Source organism: Cupressus sempervirens, chromosome 5 (genome assembly GCF_028749045.1).
Source record: "Cupressus sempervirens isolate cs-2001-9-10 chromosome 5, ASM2874904v1, whole genome shotgun sequence".
NCBI classification, from domain to species: domain Eukaryota; kingdom Viridiplantae; phylum Streptophyta; class Pinopsida; order Cupressales; family Cupressaceae; genus Cupressus; species Cupressus sempervirens.
This window is the reverse complement of record NC_143122.1, coordinates 843,888,250-843,899,098: the sequence shown is the minus strand read 5'-3', so window position 1 is coordinate 843,899,098 and position 10,849 is coordinate 843,888,250. Positions and strand designations below refer to the sequence as shown.

The window sequence follows — 10,849 nt, the reverse complement described above, 5'->3', positions numbered from 1 at the left end:
GGATCAGTTGGCATTGTTCCTAGCATAAGTGAATGCAAATCAGGCCAATACATATCTGTTGCACTTAATGTGAAAAATATTGTAGGAGTACCAATTTGATGAAGCAAATTTGTCAATTCTGCACAAGATTTAGTCGAATATGACCGTGTTCCCCTTAATGATGTGCTAAACCACATCAATTTATTTTCTATATTGGAGTGGGGTGTGTTTTTCATATGTTGTCGCAACTCATGGATGGTAATGGGCATGTCTTTAAAGTTTCTTTTCACAAACACTGACGATAAGTTTTGTGCACGATGTCTCATTATCATGTTGAATACAAAATATCTAAATCTGGGATGTTTGCCAAAACAATGATCCCTATAACGCATCAGATGTTTCACAAATTTGTGAAGATAAACCTTCCACAACCATGGCTCTAACCAATCACAACTTCCAACAGGAAACAATGTTGGAAATGCCATATCAAGTAATCCTAATGTCACATATTCATTAATGGGAGATACACCTATACTTGGCCAATATATCAATGATGTTCGATTCACATCAGGGTTATTGACCCATGCACGAATAAGTTCCATTTCCTTTTGGGAATTAGGTGGTCTTGAATCCATTGATGTTGTATGATCTATTATATTTCCTTCATCCGACTCCATGACTGGACCAACAAAAATAATCTCATTTACATTTGAATCAAATTCTATATAGACTGTCTTTAATTTGGCAAAGACATTTTCATCTGCATTTCTAGGTAGACCATTGAGAGAATTTTCATTAGTTTGGATATCTGAATAAAATTTATCATGCTCTACTTTGTATTTGAGTGCTTTGTAGACACAATCCCTATTCACAGTAAAGTTAAAGTTTGTTCCACATTGATCTCTTCGTCGAACAATAATAATTGGCAAATTATCTATTGTGTGTGGTAGTATATTGGAAACATGTTCTATATTTTGTGGGAAACTTATTTTATGCCCTTTATATTTATATTGACCGCCTGTTGCATGTGTAACTTGAAGTATGGGGCTGACACATGCAATTAGCATTTCCTCAACTTGGGTCAAGTTCGCAAGCTCCTCAGGTTGCGGCCCTAGATCTATATTATTTAAAGCTGAAAATCTATTGTTTCCCTTTTCTTGTCAACATCTATTGCATACTGGACCTTCTAATGTATGGACCACTTTCATTCGTAGATAGCATTCTTGACAAATATAACACATCTGTGGCATTTCCAAGCTATCCAGTTCTTGTCGAAACTGCATTTGGGATCTATAGAAATTATCCTTAAGAAATACAATTGGGTTTTGTATATTTTCTTTGTTGCCTTGTCCGCCTAAATTTATCCTATTTTGGCTTGTGGGATGAGGTGCTTCAGGAACACGCTTTGTTGTTCTTGAATTTTCATTCTGGTGACTCATTTCCACAAATATAGGTAATGCTTGATTGTACCTCTCACTTGATTCAAAATCATCTTCATGTCTCCCTTGTGTTTCAAAATGAGATACTTCATCGAATGTTCATTGATGAGTAATTCTATCCCTATTTTGTAATTCCAATTCTTGTATTAGCAATCTTGCGCTTCTTCTAGCATAATTTAATCGTTGGACTTCATTTTTCCTTCTTCTGTCTTCTTCTCTTTCAGCTTGTGCCATTTGTTCTTGTCGTCGTCTACGATACTCTCTCTGGTATTCTCTCTGGTATGCTCTTTCTTGCTCCATTTGGTATTGTCTTCTTTCTTGATCCGATTGGAAATTCATACTTGATTTATTCATTTCTATGAAATAAATTTGTAACCAAACATTAAAAAAATAGTAGATTTAGTAAATTATTTTTTATAAAATTGGTTTAAAATATCACATTAATTTAGTGGCAATGCACTTTAGATAAGATAGATATTTATTCATTTCTAATTAATAGTTTAACAATTCACAAATACATATAGGAGGAAATTTTATATAGTCTTGTATGTATAATACTAAATTTATTTAAGACAAAGGAAAAATAACATACATTCATCAAAACTGATAAGTCGAATAGACAAATTTATAAAAAAAATTGATAATGTCAAATAATATGACTCCTAGATTTCATTATAGTGATGCAAAAATATGTGGAATTCATTTTCTCGAAGTTCATTTCCTGATGACAATCATGTTGGGATTGACGTCAATAGCATTTTCTCGAAGTTCATTTTTCCGCTCAATACATCCAGTCTATTTAATCGCTCTACACACCAAAATCTCACAAACGCGACAAGGGATGCCTGGGTGGATTATGACGGTGTAGAAAAGGTTCTACACTTCTTTCTCTGGTATAATTCTTCTAAACCCAAAATCCCTCTATTTAACCACACAATAGATCTGAGCAACTGTCTACCAGAGTACATCAAGATTGGCTTCTTGGTTGCCACTGGAGAGTATACAGAGATGCACACCATAAAAGTTCTGAATTTTACTTCTAAATATTCGTGGGAAGTCGGACCTCCTGGTGAATTACTTAGAAATGGCAATGCAAACAGATTTTTTGTGAAATTTTATTTGATATGCGTGTTCTTGCTTGTTGTGGTCCTATGTGGCTTCATAGTTGTTCGCTGGTGGCAGTATTTCAGAAAAATGGGAAGAGAAGGTAAGGCTAGGGAAGAGAGCGATCCAGAGCTGGACGAATGCTGTTCTCATGGCCCCCGAGGCATTTCCTATGCCGAGCTCAGTGCCACGACAGGAAATTTCTAAAAGAAAGAAAAGCTTAGACAAGGCAGCTTTGGCAGTGTTTACAAAGGAATCCTTCCCGGCACCGGGGAGGTGCTGGCTGTGAAAAGAATAGCTCAATGATCGAGACAAGGAAGAAAGGAGTATGCCTTCAAAGTTCAAAGAATCAGCAGGTTGAGACACCGTAATCTTTTGCAGCTTTTAGGATGGTGCCACGAAAAGGAAGAGTTACTTCTAGTCTACGAGTACTTGCCAAATGGGAGTCTAGATAAACACATTTTTGGGGAAGAGGAGGATACGCTGGATTGGAGCCAAAGATATAGTATTGCCTATGACATTGACTCTGCTCTTGTTTATCTCCACGAAGAGTCGGACCAGCGTGTCGTTCATCGAGACATGAAGGCAAGCAACGTAATGTTGGATTCTGATTTCAATGCCAAGTTGGGTGATTTTGGTTTGGTGAGACTGATGGAATGTGACCAGGATTCTTCCCATACGACCATGGTGGTGAGAACGCGGGGGTATGTTTCTCCAGAGTGCTACATAATAGGGAAAACCAGTCCAGAAGCTGACGTGTACAGCTTTGGGGCGGTTACACTAGAAATTGCCTGCGGAAGGTGGCTGATTGATTACAGCCTTAAAGAACACAATTGTTTCCCTATTCTTGTCAACATCTATTGCATACTGGACCTTCTGATGTACGGACCACTTTCATCCATAGATAGCATTCCTAACAAATATAACACATCTATGGCATTTTTAGTTGTTGTCGAAATTGCATTATGGATCTATAGAAATTATCCTTAAGAAATATAGTTGGGTTTTGTATATTTTCTCTGTTGCCTTGTCCACCTAAATTTATCCTATTTTGGCTTGTAGGATGAGGTGTTTCAGGAACACGCTCTGTTGTTCTTGAATTTTCATTCTGGTGACTCATTTCCATAAATACAGGTAAAGCTTTATTGTACCTCTCACTTGATTCAAAATTAACATCATGTCTCCCTTGTGTTTCAAAATGAGATACTTCATCGAATGTTCGTTGACGAGTAATTCTATCCCTATTTTGTAATTCCAATTCTTGTATTAGCAATCCTGCCCTTCTTCTAGCATAATTTAGTCGTCGAACTTCATTTTTCCTTCTTCTTTCTTCTTCTCTTTCAGCTTGTGTCATTTTTTCTTGTCGTCGTCTACGATACTCTCTCTGGTATTCTCTCTAGTATGCTCTTTGTTGCTCCATTTGAAATTGTCTTCTTTCTTGATCCGATTGGAAATTCATACTTGATTTATTCATTTCTATGAAATAAATTTGTAACCAAACATTAAAAAAATAGTAGATTTAGTAAATTATTTTTTATAAAATTGGTTTAAAATATCACATTAATTTAGTGGCATTGCACTTTAGATAAGATAGATATTTATTCATTTCTAATTAATAGTTTAACAATTCACAAATACATATAGGAGGAACTTTTTTGTGTAGATAAGATCTACAAATATACTAAATACCAAATAGTCTTGTATGTATAATACTAAATTTATTTAAGACAAAGGAAAAATAACATACATTCATCAAAATTGATAAGTCGAACAAATAAATTAATAAAATAAATTGATAATGTCAAATAATATGACTCCTAGATTTAATTATAATGATGCAAAAACATGTGGAATTCATCAGTGAGGAAAAGGTTATTTTCGCCATCCATGTGCTCTTCATCATAGCAGATGTCTTTCATAAATTCAAAGAACCCAAATGATTTCTTCCATGCGTCATGAATTTCCTTTGTATATTGTCCCATCTGCAAGATTTGAGAATCTTGGACACCTCGAACATGAAAGCTCGCGTTATGAATTTCATCTGGAATTTTTTTACAAGACTCAGAAATGATTGTTCCCAATCTATCCAAATAAGTTTGAACAATTTGGCTTGATTGCACCAAGTCGTTTGGAAGAAGTGGGCTTGTGATAGTGTTCTCAGAATTATTTTGTTGAAATTTATAAATTTGAGAAAATTTGAACAAAATGTTAGAGATTATATCAAGGCTTAGGACCTACTTCTTACATACATCACAAGACAAGGTAGAGACCATGTAGTTTCTATTCTAACAAAGTTTTTAAGAATTATTATTCATAAATTTTGTTCTTTAAAAATACATAACTAAATGATACCTATAATTTTAAACTTTCTTTTATTATCAAGCAATAAAAAATTATTTTCCCATAAGTCTATTCTCAAAAGATGCATAACAACAATACAATAATATTGATCAATCAGTATAACATGAAAAATAGTATAATCTAAAATTTTATATATTAAAAATGATCTATCTATTAAAAAGATTACTACTCATTAATAAAAATTAATGTATCATGCATTATAAATATATAAACTAATTATAATTGTACATGTGTATCTATGTTTATTTATCTAAACTTGGATGTTTGATAAACTATATAATGGATTGGTTTCAAATCAATTTACTATTTCTTAAAAAAACAACTCCTATTTTTATTTAAGAGTTTCCTTAAAGTATTAGATTTAAATTGCTTCATGATGTATAATGAGCTTATCTAAATTATTCTACTACTATTTAATATCATGATAGTAGTTGATAAAACCTATAATAGTATAATTAGCTAATCTCAAATCCATCTACTTTTATTTAATAGTACAATAATAGTTCATAGGACCTATATCATATAATTAGTTGATTAAAAATTATTCTACTTTTGTTGAAAATCTTAATAATAGTTTGTAGGAGCTATAATTGATATAAATCTCATCTACTTTTATTTAACATCATGATAATAGTTCACATGACCCATACTATATAATTAGTTGATCTAAAATCTATCTTCTACTCTTCAACATGATGATGAGTGTCACAACAAGAACCCCTGAGAGTTTCAACTTGTTCGATGTTTTTTGTTCGTAATGGCCAAAGGCATTCCACGACAAATTCCGTAGTTTATGACATCGAAAATATTTCTCTTGCATGCTCTTCATATCTCAACCAAGACCTTCATGGAACCTGCATGTCGTCGAGGTTTCATCATCACTAACAATTTCCAAGGTCTTATCAGTAAAAAAATAATAATGAAATTTAACGCAACACGGAGAGGCCTATGTGCTCATTGGTATGTCAAAATGTAATCACCCAACCGACTGCATTAAGAAATGCTCAAATTCTATGTGTTTTCTAGGGAATGCCGAATCATAAAATCAGTAAGTAAAATAGAGACAACAAACTAATGAGGAATTTAACATTTTATAAAAATGACTCGACTTATATGCTAACCACCATCTTTTGCACCATGCCTGTTTGCCTTCAAAAAGACTAAAATTTAATATCAAACAAGAAGCCCATGAATTTCACCGTCAGTTTTGTACTTTGTTAGAATATCCACGAGGATTTCCACTAAGAATGCCATATCGCTTGATATCGAAAACACTTTCCCATCTGGTGTCCCAAGATTAGAGTTTGGCAAGATGAGTGGAATATTAGTTGGGAGGGTTTAAAGATATTTAGTCAAATGTTGCAAAGTGAGCAATATCGGGTGAAACTTTATATTATATCATATAAGGACGAGGTGATCAATATTATATGTGTATCATATGTTTTTTAAATGTTAAAAGAGTAAACAAGATTAGCATTAAAATATCAAGAGCACCATATTGGTCTAGAGTATTTTCTCTTCCATTCGAGATATCCAAATACAAATAACAAAGAGTGATTTTCACTGTATCACACCTTTTAAGCTGTATGACGAATTCTAGATGATGCACTCCATAGCGGATGGTTAATGTTAAACTCCATGATGTTCCAACTAGGTAGTGAATCCTCCATCAGTCGTTGCATATATCTATGCACTTAATCAACTCTTCTAATACATTCATCCTTACTCTATTATTACAAATCTAAAATCTTTCTCTAGCTCAAAAATAAGATATAGTGCAATACATTTGAAAAGATAAGAAATTTTTCAATGGAGAAATCACAATATATATAAACTTGCCTGCCACCAGAAAAAAATACCCTATACATCACCAAACCTGTAGACACTGAGACAGACAATAACAGAAAAAAGAGTTTAAATAAATGGAAAACTACAACATCGCGTAACAATTATCCTAATGGTTGAATAATTTTGGAGTGGGATGAAAGAAATAGCCACCACAAATAGAATAACAAAATCTTCATTTTTCAAATTTAAATAACAGAAATCAATGACTTAAGAATTCTAATCATAGAAAAACCAATGCAATCACCTCTCCTTTATCATTAAATCTAAAGACTGCACTATGAAATGGGGGAAATCATACCAGAGTTAAGCTCTACTACCATAGATATCCTTAACAAACCTAATATTTGTACAACTTAACACACAATCTCAATGTGGAAGTGGGAGAAAACCTTACAAAAATTTATCTACAAAATTGTATTTCAATAATCTATCAAAAACTCACAAATTTGATGACAACAAAAAATTACAGATAACTTTTGATAGTGACCCCAAAAGGAAAAACAAATATCAAATGAATTTTCACTTTTGTTTGCAGGGAACTTAAAAATCATCGTAGACTCTAGAATAGATCCAAAAGGTCTACAACAATTCACGAGAAATTTAGGAACAATCTGAAACTATAAATGGAAAGGCATTCACCCACGACAGTTGTAACTATAGTATTAAATGTCATATTTAAAAAGTATTAAGTAATCTTACATTATTCTTGCATTTCAGTTGTCTATTTTATCGTTCCAGTCCACTCTAGCCTGGGCAATAAAAAAAACGTTACAATGTGTTAATAATTTTAAACTACCATTTGTTCATTGGTTGCAATAGTTTTCTTTTAAAATTCTTAATAGATAAAATATAAAACCCCTAGAAAAATGCATATGAACTAATGAGAAAATAAGAATAATTAATAAAAATGAAATTAAAAATATGTATGCACTACATAATATAGGATAAATTTTATTGATGTGTGATATTGCTATCAAGATTTAACTGTGTAGTTTTTGAGTCAAACTTATTGACCCATGTTTCATGAGTAGTGATTCAACATGAATCCATCCCTCATTAGAATAAATAGAATTCTTGGTTTCTGAAATTAATAACTCTGCATATTGTAGGAAAAACTATTCTACTATCTTTTTGATTGAGGTTTTTGGTGTTTCACTTTTATTTTTTCTTAGTATCCTATTTGGTAACCATGCCACTTTCGTATAGTTTTTCAAACCCATTGAGCTAAATAAAAAATAAATTTAATGGATGTAAATTCTCTCAACTCATTAGATTTTTGTATTTTTGCATGGCTCTAGTAATGATTTACTCTACAAAGAAATACCTATATATCTTACGCCAAAACTTGCAATCCATCAAGTAGTCTCTTGAAGTGTAAATAAATGCTCATTTGATGATAATATTTTTGAAAACAATGCAATATATTTTGTCACTCATTTTAGCATTTGACAAAATATATACGTGCTTAGGTCTTTGCATGGATTTCGATTTGGAATTGCTTAAGATTTGTTTTTTAATTATTTTTTTCCTAGTATACAACATCAAAATATTTACAAACATGGCAAATTTTGAATCTATTATAATTTGATTTTATGCATTTTTCCAATAAATATTTTCCAACATCAATCGTCTATCAAATTTTTTTGCATGTATGTTGACATTTTCTCAACTAACTCAATGAGTACATTTTTGTTTGCAGATTCATAATTTCTCACATTTTGGGGCCCTATTCTTACAATGGTAAGGGAGAAAAGTAGCATTGGGGACCTTAAATTACAAATGGAACAACAAACAAACTAAAAAATAGGTTTCCGCCTGTCTTATATTGCCTGAAAATAAAATAAAAAATAGATTTTCATTTGTCATTAAATGTTTAATTTTTTAAAAATTGTTTATTCGTAAATTATTTATAATTATTGATAATTTTTGTAATTTGGATAAATAAATGTAGATAATTTTAATAATCCTTATAGGACTTAGACTAGTCTAGTTTAAATTAAATATTTATGTCCTAAGCTAAATGAGTAAAGATATAATAATTGAGCTTGTATGTTTGACAAAGATATAACTATGTTATTGGCATGGGCTTTTGAGTATTGTAGCTGGTAGACATCAATGGAGTTGTCTTTTTATCAACTGATACGTTTTATGAAATCATTGCATATAGAGCATGACACCAGAACTATTATACTACTACATCCTAAGCTAAATGAGTAAAGATATAATAATTTAGTCTAAGACATTCAAAGTAAAGGTGTGGGTGGGAGCTTTTATGTTTGACAAAGATATAACTCTGCTATTGGCATGGGCTTCTGAGTGTTGTAGGTGGTAGACATCAATGGAGCTATCCTTTTATTAATTGATATGTTTTATGAAATCATTGCATATAGAGCATGACATTATTAGAACTATTATACTGTAGCCAGCCTATGAATATGTTTTTTCTACTATTTTTGATTTCCTCTTCATGCCCTCTTGACTCCACATGTCATATACAGGCTTGTTTCTCTTCACAAGAGTGCACATATACTTACAAGTCAAGCATGTTAAATACTCCTATTGTCTGAGACTGTAAAGCTTAACACATAGAAAATAATATTTATTTACAATATGTGTATATCTAGTTTCTATGATATTACAATTTCCTTCAGAGGTCCTACTGATTCCATTTGTCCTTCCTCATTAATACAACTAAATTGGTATGTCGTTAAGCTTCCATTAACATTTGCAAGAACCATGCGATCTTGAACAACACTATAGCCATGATTGTTGTCAAGTCTTCCCTCATTTTACATGTTATCACAAGTACCTACAAGTAAAATTTCATCCAATTTAAAGTTCAATGCTGTATGCATTATCTTCAATTCCATTCCTAGACTTCTTAAGATGTCCCTATGATGCACCTGCATCATGAACTTCATGAATCATTTCTACATTTGATGTTTTTTCCATGCTTAATGTCCAATTTTTGTTATAATTTGAATCATTGTGCTAAGATGGGAGCTCTAATTTTGTAAAAAAGCAGGCTCCATCAAGATCAACAAAAGCTTTTAAAGTAATAGCATAGAAGAAACTAAAGAAAAGAAATGAAGTCTTGTAAGTAAAAGGATCCTAGCAACCTATGCAAAGGAGAAGAAAATACATGTCAATTGAATTACAAGAACGTAATCATTGATAATGAGGACAATTTTTCCATAGAAAGTCAAATTATGATATTGCTAAGAGGGTTTTACAATATAATCATTTGTTAATAAAGAAGGCAAATTTTAAATTCTAGAAAAACTAAGAAAGATTTAAGTTAGAGGCCTTTCCTTATAGATGATCATATTATGATTTATGATGAATCCATAAAGGCTAGATTTCTTTTCTTCTCTTAATATATATTGATAGAGAAATATAGAAACCCCTTGGATCCCCGTATTTGGGGTCCCATTATAGGAAAAAATAGGAGATAGAACAGTAACCCATATGGTTGCTAGATATCCTAGAAAAACCATGCTCTTTCGTAGGAAACTCGTGTCCAAAGGTTTCAAAAGAATGTGCAAAACATTTAATATTCTTTTACATTAAAAAAATGCATTTTATTGTCCTAAAAAAACTTAATAGGTCATTGCTGATATGTACTTATGTTCTTCTTGCTTATTTGTATGACAGTTAAACATAGTAGGCTGATTGTATGTTATCATTGGCTGGCCCATCTTGTCCATAGTTAGAGAAGCTTATTTTTGTTGTGAATCCACTGCGTGTTGTGTAGGGGGAATGATAAAAAAACCAAGTAGAAAGAAGGATCTACTTTATATTATGCTATTAGTCAAATATCTATTTTAAAAATTGGCTTAGATATGCTATTTTATAAGTTTGGACATCTTGAAGTGACACAAAATTTTTTGAAGATGAGGTAGAAAAGACATCAATTGCTAAGAAAGATTTGGAGAATGAGCATAGATTGCTTGGATCAATGTATTGTCTAAAAAAGCATGACACAAGAGATTTCAACCGAGAATACCTAGACCAACACATTGTCCACAAAGTTATGACACAAGAAAGTTCAATGGAAGACTTTCTAAAAGAAAATGGAATCAAACACTCATTTCGCAAATAGCAAGCTTGGATTAGGA

General features: G+C 32.0%; 1 protein-coding gene across 1 annotated transcript; it reads left to right on the top strand.

The window, feature by feature from the left end:
- The first annotated feature begins 2,108 nt into the window (after positions 1-2,108).
- LOC149558509 (L-type lectin-domain containing receptor kinase VIII.1-like) lies at positions 2,109-3,512 on the top strand. The gene is made up of 3 exons (XM_089830871.1): positions 2,109-2,525; positions 2,584-2,787; positions 2,904-3,512. Exons 1-3 carry the CDS (start codon positions 2,109-2,111, stop codon positions 3,510-3,512), a joined length of 1,230 nt encoding a protein of 409 aa, XP_089686997.1.
- The last annotated feature ends 7,337 nt before the right edge of the window (positions 3,513-10,849 follow it).